This window comes from Populus euphratica, unplaced genomic scaffold (genome assembly GCF_000495115.2).
Source record: "Populus euphratica unplaced genomic scaffold, PopEup_1.0 scaffold565.1, whole genome shotgun sequence".
Taxonomy (NCBI): Eukaryota; Viridiplantae; Streptophyta; class Magnoliopsida; order Malpighiales; family Salicaceae; genus Populus; species Populus euphratica.
Genome location: NW_011500437.1, coordinates 111,803 through 130,879, shown reverse-complemented (window position 1 = coordinate 130,879; position 19,077 = coordinate 111,803). Strand labels below are relative to the sequence as shown.

At 32.1% G+C, this 19,077-nt stretch overlaps 2 protein-coding genes across 6 annotated transcripts; one reads left to right on the top strand and one right to left on the bottom strand.

Annotated features, from left to right (window-relative positions):
* Window positions 1–99: 99 nt before the first annotated feature.
* LOC105114684 (alpha/beta-Hydrolases superfamily protein) lies at window positions 100–6,055 on the top strand. 3 transcript variants are annotated; one of them, XM_011011312.1, is made up of 13 exons: window positions 101–433; window positions 529–586; window positions 674–729; window positions 872–972; window positions 1,137–1,206; window positions 1,955–2,024; window positions 2,378–2,434; window positions 2,616–2,683; window positions 2,788–2,868; window positions 3,666–3,743; window positions 3,870–4,025; window positions 4,880–5,032; window positions 5,700–6,055. In XM_011011312.1, the coding sequence occupies exons 1-13, from the start codon at window positions 281–283 to the stop codon at window positions 5,775–5,777; spliced, it is 1,179 nt and encodes a 392-aa protein (XP_011009614.1). In that variant the 5' UTR covers window positions 101–280; the 3' UTR covers window positions 5,778–6,055. The 3 variants fall into 3 exon arrangements, with proteins under 3 accessions (XP_011009616.1, XP_011009614.1, XP_011009615.1); XM_011011313.1 differs by having other exon boundaries at window positions 102–433; window positions 532–586; XM_011011314.1 differs by lacking the exons at window positions 3,666–3,743; window positions 3,870–4,025 and having other exon boundaries at window positions 100–433.
* A 98-nt stretch (window positions 6,056–6,153) lies between these two features.
* On the bottom strand, window positions 6,154–9,748 carry LOC105114685 (GTPase Der (DUF707)). 3 transcript variants are annotated; one of them, XM_011011318.1, is made up of 14 exons: window positions 9,593–9,748; window positions 9,221–9,331; window positions 9,040–9,102; window positions 8,863–8,961; window positions 8,554–8,634; window positions 8,347–8,465; window positions 8,136–8,237; window positions 7,731–7,847; window positions 7,443–7,508; window positions 7,249–7,315; window positions 7,048–7,101; window positions 6,864–6,953; window positions 6,547–6,588; window positions 6,154–6,368 (listed from the first exon to the last, which is right to left on the bottom strand). In XM_011011318.1, exons 1-14 carry the CDS (start codon window positions 9,620–9,622, stop codon window positions 6,348–6,350), a joined length of 1,062 nt encoding a protein of 353 aa, XP_011009620.1. In that variant the 5' UTR covers window positions 9,623–9,748; the 3' UTR covers window positions 6,154–6,347. The 3 variants fall into 3 exon arrangements, with proteins under 3 accessions (XP_011009620.1, XP_011009618.1, XP_011009619.1); XM_011011316.1 differs by having other exon boundaries at window positions 6,154–6,370; window positions 6,550–6,588; XM_011011317.1 differs by having other exon boundaries at window positions 6,154–6,370; window positions 6,550–6,588; window positions 9,040–9,099.
* Window positions 9,749–19,077: the final 9,329 nt, after the last annotated feature.

Here is a 19,077-nt window from a genome sequence, read left to right as displayed (position 1 = left end):
TAACTAATTATAACAACATATACATACTGGTTAGTGATTAGAATTGAGTTTGAAGAGTGATAATCAATAACTCTGACTCCTTTTTTTTTTTTTGGAATTTTGGTATCATGCATGTTTTGTTATTGTTTCATCCAAAAAAAATATGAGAGCCAGAGAATACCTATCTTCTCACTGAAACTTTATATTTTCTTTCTGGGAAGAAGTCCAACTACTCCTACTTACGTGCCATTAACGGTCTCTTTTCTTCTGCTTGCACTTGCATAGCATAACTCAATCAACAATGGCAATTCTTCAACCACAAATCCCTTTGTCTCTTTACCCCCATCATTTCCATCTCCCTCTTCACTCTCCTACTGCAGCACCTTTTCTTTGCACACCCTTCAAAACACCAAGAAAACCACTCAATCTGACCTGCTCATCCAAAGGCCAAGATGTACGCTTCTTTTTACTTTTTTTTTTCTTTTGAATAATTTGGTTGTCATGTACAAGTAATTCTTTTGCTTTCCTTTTTCTCCCTTGAATTAAAAGCAGGATTATCTGATAGATGCTCCTGTTTCTGCTGGAGATGGGTTTTCTTTCTCTGGAGGTGCCCTCCTATTCTTGCCTTTTTCGTTATAAACATAAAAATTATGAACTTGATAAGACATTGATAAGTCGTGTGTTTTTGTATCAGGGAAATATTCAGACGGGCCTAGCCCGTCCGATGAATGGTTTAAGCAAGGAAAGATTGTATGTTTTGGTGTCCTCAAATTTTTTTTTTATATTTTATGCTGCAGTATTTTTGTATCATGTAGATATATTCACAATGTCTATTGCCTGGCAAGAAAAAAAAGGGAAATGTTGTTTGATCACAGAGGGTTCTCTTCTGCAGGTGAAAGCTCATCCTGTTTCTGGCTCTGGAGATAAGGCGAAAGATCCTATATTTGGACTTAAAATGGGTGCTGCTTCTCAGGCCTCAAATGATCTTTTCAGGTGTTAAAAATCTCGAACTATGATCGTAACAGTTATACTAGTTTGTTTTTTTTATAGGGGTTTTTGTTATAGGCTGAGCTATATAATATCAAGAAATTGAGATTGGATTATTTGCAGGGCTTACCGATTGAAACATGCTCTCTATATATGATTTTGTGCAATAGATGGTTTTGCGTGGAAAGCGGAAATGCTGATAATCCTACTGTTATATTAATTCATGGTTTCCCTTCACAGGTGATCTCTTTCTTCAACGGCTGGTATTGGGAATTCAATTATCTTTATGCAACATGCATACTTGTTCTTTCTCCACACTCACTTAGAGGACTTGTGATTTTTCATACAATCTCTTGGATGAACTTGTGTTAGTGAATCGTGATATTTCAGTTTGGCTTAGCAGCAGCTAAGTGCCTGTAGGTGTTTAGTTAAATGCCTTTGGTCTAAAAACTAAAGGCACTGCCATTTTTTGGACGACATTTAGTTGTCTCTCACAGAATGTTTTATGACCAAAATTCAGTCAAGCATGACTGAATGTTTGTGATTTTCGCCGAAAATTCAGCCATATCATAATGTTTTGGATTGTTATATTTATCATTCTATAACTTATTCCATGTAATTCAATGTGTATTTTCTTCTCTTTCGTTTCTCTTTTCACCTGCATATTTATTGGATAGCAGTCATCAAAAGATTAAGAAAGATCTCACAATGCTCACGTTCCTAAACCATGCTCAAATTTGATATAGAACAGTTCAGCTAATGGTGTTTGATGCTGGTTAAATATCTGCATTTGTTCATAGTAGAAATCTATGTGAAGCTACATGATTTTTAGAATTACTTTATATGTAGCTAGCTGCTGTCCATGTTATTTTCATCTGATTTCAGACCCCATTCACTAGCATATTGTCCAAGATATGCATGTCTGTCATTGTCGTTTTTTTGACTTATAGAAGAGTTTGATGCATAGTCTTAATATATTCTGTCACAGGCATATTCATACCGCAAAGTTCTTCCCACTCTGTCCAAAAACTATCATGCTATTGCTTTTGATTGGTTAGGTAAGATCTTTTTAATTACATGTTTATTTTCAGATTATAGTGCTGATTTTACGACCAAGTATGGCAGCTTCAGTCAAATTATCGGAAATTAAATGCATGAGTGTGGCAATGAAGCTTGAAATAGTTTATAGACAATACACAGAGCTTTCTTAATGTCTTAACCACGTGGATCACAGTTACAATTTAGAAAAGTATTCTTCAAATTTAACGGTTGATTTCACTTGGAATAGCTTTCATGAAGATCTTTTTAATTACATGTTCATTTGCCTGAAGTGACCTGCTTTTTGTGAATTTATTCTGTAATCAGCTTTAGGCTAGAATTGATTGCAGTTTTGACTTCACTTCTTTTACAGGATTTGGATTTTCAGACAAGCCTCAACCCAGATACGGATTTGACTACACTATGGATGGTATTTAGTTGTACTTACTTTATCAGCCTCAACGTTGGCAGGGGGGAAGGGTTAAATATTAGGTCTTCTGCCATTGTTTCATGCTCCACTGGGTTATCTTAGGAGAAAGAAGACGCATCCTGATATCATATATAGGAAACGATGTTCATATAGTATTTTTTTTTTTGTTATGACTTTGCAGAATTTGTAGCATCCTTGGAGTCCTTAATCAATGAAATTGCCACTGAGAAGGTATCGCTTGTTGTGCAGGTGTGTTTTCCTACTTTCCATCCAAAAGCATTGATGCACAGGTTAAATCTATTCATCATGTAATATGTAACTGAAGAACTTCTAACTTTTGATGTGCTTCTCAGGGATACTTTTCACCAATTGCTGTCAAATATGCTAGCAATCTTCAGGGAAAGCTCAATGATCTAATACTCCTCAATCCCCCAGTACGTGTTTCTTAAACCTTACCATTTAGTTCTCGCTTTCTGTTCATCACTTCACGTATCATTTTCGTCATCCTAGAACTTTTAAGATCAACCAAGTACATAACTAAACGTCAAATAGTGAAATTTTCCTTGATGTTTTTAAAATAGTAATATTTTCTCCTTTTGGATTCGACAATTGACCCACACAACAAGTGCAGCCTTATCTATACCGTAAAAAACCATTTTAGAGCATCAGTATGCAAGAGTAACCCGGCCTCCATAACGTAAACTACCCCACTCCCTCCAAATTCTTGATGTGAGCAGGATTTGATTCCAAGTCTTGGCATGATGCCAAGAAACTTTATCAGCTAAGCGGTGACTTCTTTAGTTTCAGTACCGACTTTCATTTTTCTCTATTTAAATTTTCCAGTCAAGAAGCATATTGTTATGGTTGGACCATAACAAGCAGAAGAAATTCAAGAAATGAAGAGAGAATAGAAGAACTGAAAGGAAGAAAGACTCTGTAGATGTCTGCAATTTCACAAATCTTATTACTCATCCCTCACGCCTCCTTATTACATTCTCTTCTCCTTTCATAGCTATTACCCACATTTCCCATGTTCTCTTTCCATCTACAGCTACCTTCCCTCCTCTATGGCGACACATTTTTGTTTTTTCACTTGAAAACGGAGAGTATGTAAGGCTCGGTGTCTTCCAAAATATATCTATCGTTAGAATCATGAAAAAAATTATACTGTTTTCTTGAATTTTTATTTGAGGATAATTACTGAAACGTGTTGTTTTTCTTGGTTTATAAGCTCACTGCCACACATGCCAATCTTCCATCAGCCTTGTCCATTTTCAGCAACTTCTTACTGGGTGAAATCTTTTGCCAGGTAAAAAGATTCATTTTATGTTCCTGCCATTGGCATGAGGCTTGTGCTTCTGTTTCTATTTCTATCTTTGTGAGCTTGTCTATCTATTGGTCCACGACTAATTACTTCACACCTGTGCCGAAATAGGATCCTTTAAGGGCCAGTGACAAAACCTTGACCAGCTCTGGACCCTATAAAATGAAAGAAGATGATGCAATGGTATATAGAAGACCTTATCTCACATCTGGGTCTGCAGGGTTTGCATTGAACGTGATTAGTAAGGCTATGAAGAAGGATCTAAAGGCAAGTTCAATATATACATAAGATCTCCATTTTCCTCATCATCCAAGCGCTTGTTAAAATACACTTTGACTCTCTTCTTTTTGAGTCTCAAGGCCCACTTCAATCGAGTCAGCAATTTACCATTACCTCCGGCGTCTCTATGCATCAGCTGCTTCTTCGAGCAGTCAATCTCATCAGTGTTCTTTCTTCTACTACTCACCTGTGCTTTTCCGAATTTTCTTTAGTTTTTTCAACAAAAAGAAAGAGAACATGGTAGCATTAGCAGTATCAGTCTCATCTCAACCAAGAAAAAGGCTTGAATTAATCCAACCGAATGACTTTATTTGCCTGTATTTCTGTATCTTAACCTGATTTATTCCACATGACAATTCTTGCATAATTCCCGGGCTAAAAATGCACTGCATGCTCAAATGTTATCATCTTCACGAAGATTCAGTGGTATTGACATCAGTGTTAAATGCGCACATTCTCAAGATAACATACATACCATTTACTTGATGGTCTTAGATGAAAAAAAAGAAGAAGAAGAAGAAGAAGAAGAAGATTATCTTGTCAAAAACTTTTCTTCTGTTCACCATGCCAGATTTTGGCTTAGGGAATTTCTTTGTCAGGAAACAATTTAAGGCATGTATTTGAGGTTACAACCGGCCTCTACCAGTATTTTTAGTTGTAGATTTGAAACAAGTTGATTATATTGCATTTTGTGCCATAAACGTTTTATCTTGGTAAAGGGCTCCTGGAGTTTGTGGAAACCTGAAAGCAAACTAACTTACAGATGGTTGTTGTGAAAAAAGTTTATCACATGTTAATGCTTGTCCTATTCATCTTAGAGTTCCTCTTTCTTTACATCATAGGCCTATGTGGAAGAAACAAGGAAAACACTCTTGGATGAAAATTGGAAAGTTAAAACCACAGTGTGTTGGGGCCAGAGAGATCGTTGGTTGAGCTATGATGGAGTTGAAGACTTCTTGAAGAATTCGAAACATAAACTAATCGAGCTTCCAATGGTAGAAACTCTTCTCTTCTCTGGAAAAGCTCAAAATTCATTTCTCTCAGGAGAGAAGCAGCAGCATATTTTGTACCGTTTACTTTTGCATCATTTACAAATGCTTACTCATCAATCATTATTGATATAAAGTGCCTGCTCTGCCATCCTTTTTCTTTTTCCTGGACTAGTAATTTGCAATTTATTGTTTTGTTATAAAACCGGAAGACATGTAGAGATGTCATTGGAACTTAAATTGCACAATAAAAATCTTATGGAGCGAACCCTTTGTGTCAATGCCTTATAGCTGCTCTTCTTCCATTTTTCTTGTGTGTGGTTTCATCAATATCTGTTAAGCTACTCATTATTTCTTTCTTTGCTTCTGCTTATTGGGGTTTAAGAGGAGTATAATTGACTATTCTGTGGTACTTACTCCTCAGCTAATTGCTTCCGAATATTAATGTTTACTAGCCATTCTCAAATTATGTCTTCGAAGTTATTCTTTATTTATCACTTGGTTCATATTTATGAGGAATACCTTCCTCCTTCTGTATTGTTTTTAACCCTTTCTGCTACCCAAATTGCTTTGTGATTGATTCATTTGGCCTGGGGTTCTGAGCTCTCTTTCCTTGCGTTCTTATCCACTTTCTTTAGTTATGCTTCTGACTAACTTTTTTTGCATTTTGAAGGCTGGTCATCATGTACAGGAGGATTGTGGTGAAGAACTTGGAGGAATCATTTCTGGAATCCTAGGCAGAAGGAGCTGAATTTGATTCTGTCCTGTAATCATCTGTGGTACTGGTAGTTAAATGTTCAAAGAATTCAACTACCTAGTCTTTTGCACGTTATGTTACATTTTCAGCTAAAATTCAGGATAGAGACATGCAGGAGGAGCATCACTCAATCAGAGTCTGGATATGGTATCTTTTCAGAGTTAAACGCTCCTATTTGTAGCAAGTAGCAAATATATATATCAAAACATTTGTTTATCAAATTTAATGATACTACCTTTTAATCTTCTTCAAGAATACTTATTTTTCTTCAATCGCAATCCATTTCTAAAGGAATTGTTGCTTTCTTCATTTAAAAGAATCAACAGCATAGACTACGATCTCAAGCTTTATTCACAGCTACACATTGATAAGAACCTGGTACTATCTGGTAAGTGTTGTATATTACAGAACACAGTTTTGTTGTCCTTCCTTGCACAAACGAGTTCAATTATCACAAAATAAAGCTCTAGTATTTCATCTGCGTCAGTTATTTATTGATACGTGTCAGTCCAACGTTCATCATCCTTAACAGCCTTCTTCCATCTATTTTTGAACCTCTCTAGCTCAACAAATGACCATTTTTTTACCTGCAAAAGACAGTTTCCGGAATGATGAACAGGACCATGTAAAATACTTAACAAATCCAATAAAGGGCATCTTTCTGCTTTTGATGATGATATTGACACAGTTTTGGCTTCTTACTGAGCCATCCACCAGCGGGAAACTGATAGGGAAAAGTTTCCACGCTTCAGGAACAGGAGCTTACCGAAAGTCTGCCAGCAGATTGATCGGACGATGATTGTGCCTGCAAATTCAATCATCATTAATTATAACACTGGACTTACAATGAAAACTCAAGCTATAGATGATGGATGGAAAAAATGTGATATAGATGAGGCTGTTAGTTTTGTTTGCCTCTGCCAAAAAACAATCTATGAGATATGGCATCAAGGAGCATAACATCAATAGAAGATAGGATCGATAAACTGCTGAGCTCTTTTAGCATACTGGCAGAACTGAAAGGAGTGCCACGTGCTTTGCCGAGTGAACTAATTGCAGTACAAATTAACCATGTCCAACCTTTTCTGACGCAGAGCCTCCTAGTGTAGGAAGACCATAATGAACTATGTACTCGGAGTCAACAATCCCAATGCTTTTGGTTTGATCACCCTGATAAGAGATAATAGATTTTTCAAACAACGTAGATATATTTTTCATTTTTTTCCAAATAAAGGCATTTGTAATTTTAGAAGAGGTTAGTTGCCTGTGCGCAGTAACCGAGCTGAAAATCTAAGCCCCACCCATGAACCAAGTCATTCTGACAAAAATATGAAAGAAAAGGAGTAAGGATACAGTTGTTAGATCAATGCAAGAAATTATATGAAACATTACAACAATAGGAGAAAATGTTTAAATTTCTTTTGTAATAATCATCCAAAGATTAAGTTTTATAAAGATGCCAGACCTGAATCATATGCCATGTGCAGCGCCAGGAAGCTTTTGAGAAAACCGGAGCCATCATTTCTACAAATCTGCACTAACAACATTCTTATTTCTTTTCACAGCACATGAGAGACTCAACCTGAAAGAAAGGTAGAGGGGACACGCCCGAGAACCAGAAACTACCAAATTAGGAAGTAATGAATGCAGAATTTCTACCCTGTGCATGGAGGCCTTGTGCTGTTTTCATCACACCTTGTCTGACCGATTATCCTGAACACCTTCCTGTTAACACATTATTTGACCTAAAATTAAAAAAGAAATTAATGATATAGAACATTACTCCCATCAAAATCTAGCCATCATCGACAGCAAGTCTGACAAGGAAGACACGAATTTGATGTCAAAAGAAGAACGATAATAAAGCCTCCAAAAGAAAGTTTTCTTTTGTTGTTGTTGTTGTTTGAACAAATCGAGAAGCAAACTTTCTTGCAGAAAAAGTTAAACCTGTGTATTCTTGATCCACGTTTTCTCGTCGTAAGATGATGATGCACCTCTGAACTTTCTGGATCAAGTGCCGGCTGTGATATGTCAAGCCCTTCTTCTTTAATGATCGAAAGATATCTGTATTTCAGTAATTGAAGACGGAACGTTAGTTTATTGGATGATTACCAAGAGCAACACACCATCTATTAAGTTTTCCACAAATAAAATCTGTCTTTAATGTTGTTTTAGAGTAGTGAGATTTGCAAGCCTTGGTCCCACTCCAAGATTGCAATGTGTTGAGGATAGGACATTGTAGTTGCTTCTACTTTATATTAGTAGCAGAGGAAAAAGGGATTAATTTGGCAACTACAGAGGGATTAGATACCGAAGGGACAACTAAACCAAAGGTAATACATATGTCGATACCTTCCAGCATGAAAATTGTCAACTCCAAGGTCTTCGTCCCACAGGAAGATGTAGTCATACTCCGAAACAATATCCGGGTGTAAGAATCGCTTTGCAAACCACCTAACTCACGTAAATATGGCAAAATTTGTACCATCATCGAGAATTGAATGAACATATATAAAGCCAGGTGTAGAATGTATCTTAATGCTGAAAAGATACAGCTTGTTACCACTTAGTTTGATTTATGGCAGATACATGTATAGCACGATGATGCCATTCCATATCTCTCCATTCATCTATGATGCCATCATAATGGAAAAGCATCAGAACAAAATCAGTTGATGGAAACTGTAACAAATCAACAGAGAGACAAATCAGCATTTGTAGAGACTAAAGAGGCAGTGAAGAAGAATGCAATTAAGCAGGGTGTAAAAACCTTCTGGACAATTTTCTTGACGCTCAGTTTTTGCTTTATTCCAACTGCCATGGCTAGCACATGTTTTGGTTTCTTTGTTTTCTGTGCCCAAGATTGCAAATGATATACCATGTCAGATTATCTATTTTTATCCAAATCAAAACAGGATATGAAACAGAATATGCATATGGTGTCTCATAAACATGTCTGGTTCATGCATGCGCAAGCTCGACAGCACCAGGAGGTCATTTTTCTGGAACAGGACAAAATCCTATCTATACAGAAGAAATTTAAGCTCTGAAATGTAACTGGTGATATGAGAGTATGCACCTTTTTGTCGTCGCCCCATAACGATCGCATTTCCATGTCGGACATTGGAGACACAATACCTTTAGGTAGCGTCTCAGTTCCTTTAGGCCTCTTTTCAGTCTAAATGTACATTCAGAGGAAATTAATAGAGTTAATCATTACACAATAGGAAAAGGGACCGGAATTTGGACGACAAACCTCGCAAGTCTTCGGTCTTGTGTCCCGTAGAACAACATTCACCGATGTCCAACCTGAAATCTTCTGTCAAAAAATAAAAAAAACCTCAGTGTTTGCCATTTACAAGATTCAATGACACAGATACATGTATTAGTGAAACTGTTGAATCAAAAGTGAGTGACTGAAGTGAACATGTATGTACCTGATTATAATCTGCGAACAAAAGTACACTCCCAATAAAAAAACCTGCTGAAAGTAGGCATAATAAAGGGAGACCTCGGCGAAGACATAATCTATGGTTTTTAGACTCGATCTGCGAGCAAAGAAGCAAGGAAGTAAATATATGTGGAAACTCAAATTCAACGAGGTCTTGTGTATTTTCGGCAGTGTCGTTGATAAAACTACAAACAAAGTCACACAAAAACTCAAAAGACTACAGAAAGAAACCCAACATAAAAATTTAACTTTTTTCCATGATTACTAATTCACATCTCCTCATACAGAAATCAAGCTCATTCAAACCACCCTCATTATTATTCTAGTGTTAAAGCTACAAGGGAGCTGGGAGGCTTACGGAAGTTGACATGTTCATCTTCATCTTCATGCAATGAGCTTGTGAAAAAGAACAAGGGTCTAGTACTGTTTTACATGACAATAGATGAAAGCAGAAGATGAAAAAACAAGAGTGCAGATGCAGTCAGAAAAGACTTTTTTTGTTTGTTTTTTAATGAGTTACTTGGGTCTGCAAAAGTTCTATTAGAAAAGGGAACATAGAAATGGATTTTTAGCTTTAAAATAGTCTAGCTATCTTTTAAAATATATGCATCTAACATGCATTGCGTGATAATCTTTGCCTAAATCTCGTGGGAAGATCCAGATTATTAGAATAAAAAGGGGGTAAAGTTTCCTGCTTTAGAAGCAACAATCCTCATCCTTTCTATCAGTTATTGTAACACACGCCATTTTCAATAAAAATCACATTATTTTCAGTCCTTTTGTCCTCTGATCTTCATTTGAAATTCCCCAAAAAAATAAAATAATCAGAATTGTTTACTGGCATTCCTATCAGGGTGGCATGATTGCATCAGATTCGTGCACCTGAGACTAAATCTCACACTCAAGCCCTTCAAGCTTTTAAGAAACCATTTTTTATGCGATATTTTATTTTCTTCTCCTCTTGTTTTTTTTTTTTTAGAGGGAGAAAAATCTTGAATAGGAAGCAATGAAGACACAACATACAGGAAGCTCTTATTATCGTCATCATGATACAAAAATATGAGCAAAACCAGTAGATTAGCCACAAAAGAGCATGGAAATTAATAAGAGTAGAGCAGTGCTACCAAAAACAAACGGTTCCATTAACAAAATCAACAATAACATGCTTCTAAATTAAAATAATATTTTTTTTATTTTTAAAAAATTATTTTTGAAATTAATACATAAAAATAATCTAAAAATATCTAAAAATATTAATTTGAAATATAAAAAAATAAATAAAAAAATTTTGAATTTTTTTTAAAATAATTTTAAAACACAATAAATAAATAAATCTAATTTAGCATTTAGGTGTGGAAAAAGCTTTCTTAGATGCTAAGGGCTTTTCATGCCCATACTTCTGTCTGTTTTTGGTTCTGGGCCAATTTACTAGTCAATTGAAATTAAGTCCCTCTCTCTTAACGATTTTAACAGGAAAAAAAGAACAACCAGACCAAGTCTGAGGTGAGAATGTCCATATTGAAATCGAGTAGGGATATCTTACGGATACACTAATTTTAGCACTGCGAGCAAAACTGTATAGAAAATTGCTAACATGAAGCACCTTAGAGTCTAGACATCATTTATCAAAGGATGTACCTCCAATAAGCAAACCAACTTACATGACAAACTAAGTATTTCTTGTTAGAACCATGAACTTTTTTAATGTCAAATTAAAAGTGGAAGCTGATCACTTTTAAGGTTTTGAGAATTATTTTCTAACATGAAATATTAATGTGATTAAAATATATGATTAATGAATAAAATTAATTTTAAAAATCCTTGCTTGACATTTATTTATGAAATCTAAAATCATTTATCCCACGATGGAGAATTAAAAGATTTTTTTATAGTATATATAATATAAAGTTGAAAGGTCACAACTTAGCCTGGGCAAAGTAGATAAATAAATAAATACAATATTTTTTTATACTTTATAAAGTGAAAAGTTAAAAAATCATAAGCCTAAATAAAATGACTTTCATTTTTAAACATGACTCCTCAAACTAGGCTTGAGTTTGAGTTTGTTATAAAATAATTCTTTGGCTATAAAATTTTTTTTTCTAAACCATTAGTTTGTATAACTAATGAATAAAAAGTCTGAACAATCTTCTTCTTCAGCGTGAATAATTGTTTCTTTAACATAAAACATTAAATTTTAAAACTAAGCTGGCATGAAAAAGTTTATAATTGATAAATTTTTGGATTTTAAGATGGTTCATTTCTATAAATGTTATAAGCTAAATTTTTGAAGTTATGATTTTGAATATATCTTTTTGAGTAACTATAATTAATGAGAACTAATCACAATCTTTAAAACAATTCAAGAATTACATTAATAACAAATATAAGGAAATGAGAGTTAAAGTAATCATTTTGAAGTTGAGGATAAAATAAGACAATAAGTGATTTGGAAGAAGAGCCAACTCTTTTAATAAGACCTTTATGACAAATATCGATGAATAAGTTGCGAAGTGCTACAATAAAAACTAAAAAAAAAAGCTTGTTACGAAGGAGAAGAGAATTGCTAAAAAGTTCAATGATAAATGTTTTATCTATAAAAAGACTAAACACCCAACCAAGAATGATAAAAATAGATCTTAACAAAGGAACCCTAAAGAGGGAAGGATTGCCCAATCCAATATCACCCAGGTTAATAACTTTATAATCAAAGTTTCAAAATTGATTTTATCTTTTATTGTCTTTAAAGTCAATCATAAGTAGTGGTAGGTTGATAATGATTCAACAAGATATGTGTGTGTTGAGAAAAAAGATTTTTTTCACTTATAAAAAATGGATGGTGAATACTTGTACAAAAGAAATTCATCAATCTCCCAGGTATCTAAGCATTGAGAAGGTCATATTAAAGATGACATTCAAAAAGCTTCTTACCCTAAACAATATGTTTCATGTTGTTGATATTAGAAAAAACTTAGTGTTTAGTTTAATGTTGAGCAAAAAATGGTTTCACGATGATTTTTTGAGAATAACAAATTTGTACTCTCTAAAAACTAAATGTTTGTCAGAAATGAATATCTTTATGATGATCTTTTTAAAATAAATGTAATAATTGTTATAATTAAAGATGAAGTTAATAATAAGAATAATGCATCTTTTTCTTTTTACTTAAGTCTTGTGATACGTAGCATGTCAAATAAGATATGCGAATTATAATTATATATAAATGCTTATTAATCATGAATTATTACAAAGTATGGTTTTTGAAAAAAACTATCAGTGTGAGGTTTGTATATAATCAAAATTTACAAAGCCTTCTAGTTCTCTAGCATGTTACTTTAATCTTAATACATACTTACATTTTGATAAAAAAAAAGTAAATTCACAAAACTTTCTTTTCAAACAATTAAAAAAAGTCGTGAACTTCTTGATTTAATTCACTTAGACATTGGTGATTTAATTTTTTTTATCTTTAATTTGCATAAAATTTAAGAATCTACAATCAAGAATCAAGACGATTACCTAAAAAAGTCAAAATTAGATTATAAAACCCTACCCTATTGATTACTTGAATTAAGAACTAAAGGTATATGGCTAGCATGCCATAAAGATGATCTTTTTTACAAGTTTTGAGAAGTTTAATGAAGAATCAAAAGCAAAACTACTCACAAAGTTTTTATTCAAAAACCAATTTGTCTTCACACCCTAAGAATGAAAAGGTATTTATATATTTTACTTAAATAAAAATAAATCTTAATTAACTATAAGTTGAAAGTTCAACCCAAATAACTAACTAACTTAAAAGTATGTGTAAAATAACAAAGCGCAAGTCTTGTATAACTAAAATTCCAATATGCATTATAACTTCTAGGCCTTATCAAAACCCTTTCCAATATCTGGTTGCTATAAAATTTTAACTCTATAGAAAATAAGATCTTTAAAATCTTTTGTAAAAATTTCAACTTGATCCAATGCTTGAATTGAAAGTTGTGACCATTAATATAAAGTTATGTTGCCAAGTTATAATACATATTATGTAGCCCTATCTTTAAGGCTTGGTTCTCTTTTGATCTCAACTTTATCATAACCCAATTTTTCTTACTTTCTTGAAAAACTCCAAACATAGAAAACAAATCTTAAAAATATATTTTTAATGTATTTGTGTTATTTTTAACATTTTCAACATCTTTTAAAAAGAAATAAAATTTCAAAAATTTACTTTCAACACATTCAATTTTTAATGCTTTTATTTTAAAATCATTAATTTATTTTTCTCATTAAGTCGACATTGGCATTGTCTTTTTTTAAAAAATAAAAAAAACAAAAAATATTTGGATAAGGGACTAAAAGTACAAAAAAAAAGGGGGGACACAATAATTTTGGGTTACTTGAACACCAAATTTGCTTGGGGACCACGCAATTTGGAGGAAAACGACAAATTATTTTGCCTATAAATTGTGAGGGAATCTCACACACAAAAAGAGGAGAGAATTTTAGAGAGAGGCGATTACAAAAAAAAAACTATACTAAAAGAAAAAAAAACTCTTTGTAGCTCACACATACCCACGCAACATAAAAAACCCTAATCCTTTTTCTTTTTACTTTAGAAAAATGTATAAATATCCCTTGAAAATTAAAGCAAAGGTGAGGAAAAAGAGAAAGGAAAAAAAAAAGAAAAAACATAGAGAAACACACTATGAAACGACCTTGGTATGAAGGTTTGAGAGTCTAAAATGAAGGATCTAACAAGCTTTAAAAGAAAAAGACAGTGAAAAGAAAAGAAAATAAAAAGAGAGAGAAGGAAAATAGTAATCCATAGCTAGCAAGCTTAGAGAAGGTATAACCATGTAAAAGTTCAAGGGTGGAGTCCATATAACCTGCCTATTCATGCTTTCTTAATGTTTAAACCTTTTTTGATGTTGTTTGAGCTCATCTTGCATTTTTTATTTGATTTTAGTGCTAGAATAATTTGGTATTTTTTGGTAAAGATTTTTGCTTTTGTTCTTGTTTTAAACATGTTTTAGATTGATCAAGTTTTCTTTATGATATTTTGTTTTAGTTTTAGTCAATAATGTGTTAGTGAGGCTTGTATTAAAGACATGGTTCTTGGTTTCAAGGCTTATTTGATTTCATATCTTTAGCCTAATATCATGTTAATGATGTATTTAAGGTATTTTGATTGGTGTTTGAATCTATTTTGTAATAAAATAGTAAGTTGCTTTTATTTGTAGGGTTAAGGATTTTATAAACATGTTGATCAATTTGATATTTTTAATGCAAGTTATGGTTTATACAAGTATGTTTTAGCATATAAATGTTAAAAATATCAAGTTTTGAATCTAAATAGCATGAATAATTTTGCTATTTAGACACCCTTTTTATAACCTAGAAAAGATAGGTGGTTGTGAAACCATTTGTAAGTCTATATGTGGTTTTAAAAAACTAGATCATAAAGAATTATTTTCCATTTTGCCTCTAATTTGTTAGGGAACCACTCTCCTCTCTTCCTTTTCTTCTTTTTTTTCTCTTCTTAGATGTCTATCAAACTCTTGAAACTTCTAGAAAAATTTAGGAAACTTTATAATTGAAACTTGACAAAAAATGGTTGATTTGGGGTGATTCTTTCATGAATTAATCGTGGCAAATGAGAGGTTAAAAAAGCCAGCCAAGCTATAGATCTTGTAGAGGGGATTCTAGTCTTCAACTAGGATTAATCCATGCTTGATTTGGTAGCGTGTAGCCTTCCTACCATCGATTCAAAGTTAGGTATAGCACCGTTGAATTTTACTAAATCAGACAAGGTTATATTGAGATGAGATATTAAGGGTTTCTGATTGATACTTAAAAGTGCATTTTTATCAAGGTTTTATATCATTATTTTGCACTTGAAGTATCAATAACTCTTTAACTAAAACATGTTTTATAATAATATATCTAATAATATAAGATACCTTTAATTTGTGGTAAATGTTCATTTTAAATACAGACCTATCACATAAATGAAAGGATTGATTGATGAATTTAAGAACTAAAATTGAAAGGATAAAGAGATGGCCAAACTTAGAAAAAAGATGTCGGTGCAATCTAAATTGAAACACTGTTCGGTAATTGGTTCATATCTGGAGCTATAGATATCAGGTTTAGGTCTACTTTATATGGATGGAAAGGTAAGACATAGGCCTACAACTTTCATATGGAGCCCAAGATCTAAAAAGGCTATTTTCAAGTTTAAATTGTGGCAACAACAAAGAAGCTCGAATTTGTCCTCTAGCCCGAGCACTGTTCAGTATTTTGGCCATATCTGGAGTTCTAGAAGTCGAAATGGGCTAAAGTTTTTACACAAGAAAGAAGAGATAATTTCCTACAACTTTCATGTTTTCAAGTGGCTTCAATTTTGACGTTATCAATGACATTTTGGGCAGACAAGAGAAGATAAAGATTGTTACCAAGTCAAGAGTTAGTCACCTACTCACTAATTAGTCATCAAATCAATAGTTTCCAATTTTGGCCTATAAAAGGAGGCATTTGCCATGCATTTAGGTATCTTGGTTTTCCAGATCAAGATCATGCTCTTGCTTTCTCTCTTGTATTTTTTTGTATTGCTTATGCTTTGCTTTCATTAATATCAAGTTTATGCATTTCATTTCCTTTCCTTTACTTAGTTAACTTTTATCTTATTTATGTTCTTATTTTGTTTATCTATTTTTCTTTCTTTTATTATGTCTAACTAAGTTTATTATGTCAAGGTGAAAAGGTTACACTAATGGTGTAAGAATAAGTATAATGTAAACTTAATATGGACTTTAATGTTTGATACTAACATGTTTTGTATTTGTTATCTTGTTCACTCTTTAATACTTTGCTTGTTAAATGACTAATCTTGATTTATGTTGTATAACAATTGGTACAACAAATGCTTGGCACTTTCATAGCCCATACTGTATGGTATAACCGACACTTGAGCTATGAAAGGAACTTGATTTGTTGTTAACATAAGTTATAATCATGAATGCTTGACGAAATTTACAAGTATTAGTATTAATTGAATAAGATGACTAATGTAATCATGTTAACAATCTATAATCTGATTGGAACCTCCTTTTTGTGTGGTTTCAAATTGAATAATAAGAGTTTATACTATACTTATTTGATATACCATTAGTGGATCCTCTAACCTTGACATTGTTTATTATTGTTGTTTAATCCTTACGTTAATTTTCCATCTCAAAGTTCTCATCAATTTTTCTTCATCTTCTTCATCTTCTTTTTCTTTATTATTGTTATTATTATTATTATTATTACTACTACTACTACTACTACTACTACTACTACTACTAGTAGTATTATTAGTATTATTATTGCTACTATTATTATTGTTGTTGTTATTGTTACTATTGTTGTTGTTTATAATTGTTTATAATTTGTACAATTAACCTTCCTGTGGTTCGACCCCGGTCTTGCCGGGTTATTTATTACTTCGACACTGGTAAATGTCAGGAGCCCAAGATCTAAAAAGGCATGAAGCACTTGAGAGAAGACAACAATCTTTTCATTGTGTCAACTTCTACATGGTGGATGAGGCATAAACATTGAGAAAAATGACTTAGCCTTGCAAAAGGGAAGCTTCTTTGTCGAATGGTGGTCTCTATTTGTTTAGTGGTGACCAAAATTACCATGATTGTTGCCTAGAAGAGTGGTCACGATCAACCAAAATGGGAGAACTCTAACCAAAACAACATGGTTTTCCTTAAACCCTTAAAATTAGGGATTTAATAATTGGCATTAGGCAATCTCCAATTTAGTCTCTGGTTTTTTAATTTAAGCTCAAATATTCTTAATAAAGACAAAATTAATTAATTTTATGCAACTAAGCTCTTGTTAAACATTAAATAAGACCTTTCAAGTCAAATGCCTTTTTCAAAGTAGTTTTTGGTTTTTAATTTGTTCAATTTACCTCTAATTAAGCCTTAGTCTTTGATTTTCTTCAATTTAGTCCCTGAAAAACTTTGATACAGTCCCTAATGTTATATGCCTTTTATAGAAAGTTTCTTTGGTCTTGAATTTATTTAATTTAGCCTTTAATCATCCTTTAAATTTTGATTTTTCTGCAATTGCACTCATGATTTCATTTGATTAAACTTGTAAAAATTAAATTTGGTTATCCAAAGTTCCAATCTTTTTTCTCAATTAAACCAAATTCAGATTTTAAACTTAATTTTTCATCAATTAAATCCTTAATTAAATTAATTTGACCTACCAAAATTATTTTTTCATCAATTAGGCTTCCAAATTTATTTAGGTTCATGATTAAATGAAATAAGCTATTAAGAATCTAATTATGTCCTCAAATTTAATTTTTATACAAATTCATTAAATATTCATTTATGTTAGCCTTGAATTTGGATTTTCTTTCACATTTAAATCCTTTAAGAGTGAAATTGAGTTTTCAATATCATCAAAGATCCAGTTTGGTCCCTCTATCTCATATTTATGCATTTAGATCCCTCTCCACCATATTCTTACTTGTCTTTCAACATTTGTTTTATATTTTTCAACCTTCTTTCTTTTATATTATTATTTTTGTATTTTTATTATTATTTTTTATAAAATGAAATGCCTAAAATTGGGTTATGATAATTTTATTTAGTAGAATTTTGTGTTCTTGTTTATGCTGTCTTTTTTATCATTTCCATTTGTGTCATAGATGTTTTATCTTGAATTAATTGTTAGAAATTAAACTCAACCATGTCAAAGAAAAAAAATATTGAATGTAGCAATATAAACAACTTAATTACATAATAACTTGTTTCATCAAGTTTATTTGTATCATTAATTTTTACATTATCTATATCAACCATTTTGAAATCTTTTATATAAAAAAATTTCAATTATTGACCTTTTTTTAATTTTATATTTGTAGAATCAACATTAGAAATAAAAATCATAATTACTTTTTAATTTCTTGATGCATATGTGAAATATCCAAAGTTTCTTTAATATTCTCATGAACTTTAAAAATATCATGTATGTCTTTTATTTTTCCAAAGCAACATCAAGTATGTCTATTTTTTCAATTTGACCCAAATCCTCACTAACATCAAGTATGTCTATTTTTCCAATTTGACCCAAATCCTCACCAACATCAAGCATGCTAATTTTAGTATGAAATAAATCTATATTAGTTACCTATTTTTAGACTTGAAAACAATACAATCATCTTTAATTTTAGTTGATTTTAAGTTAACTACTTTGGGACCATTTCTTCAATCAACTAGTTCCTTATAAGATGATCTAGCTATTATCTTTTATGCTTGATATCTAAGAAAACAAAAATCTATCTCTTATCTTATCCATCTCTTACCTTTTGATTTTTGAACTTGAAAACATGACACGACTAAAAGGTTGATGTCTTCTCCCAAGTGTAGGAGTGTCGAAGTAATAAATAACCCGGCAAGACCGGGGTCGAACCACAGGGAGGTTAATTGTACAAATTATAGACAACAATTATAAGCAACAATAATAGCAATAATAACAACAACAATAACAACAACAACAATAGTAATAGTAATAATAATAATATTAATAGTAGTAGTAGTAGTAGTAGTAGTAGTAATAATAATAATAGTAGTAGTAATACTAATACTAATAATAATAATAATAATAAAGAAAGAGAAGAAGAAGAAGAAGATGATGATGAGAACTTAGAGATGAAATATTAATGTAAGGATTAAACAATAATAATAACAAATGTCAAGGTTAGAGGTTCCACTAATGGTATATCAAACAAGTATAGTATAAACTCTTATTATTCAATTGGAAACCACACACAAAGGAGGTTCCAATGAG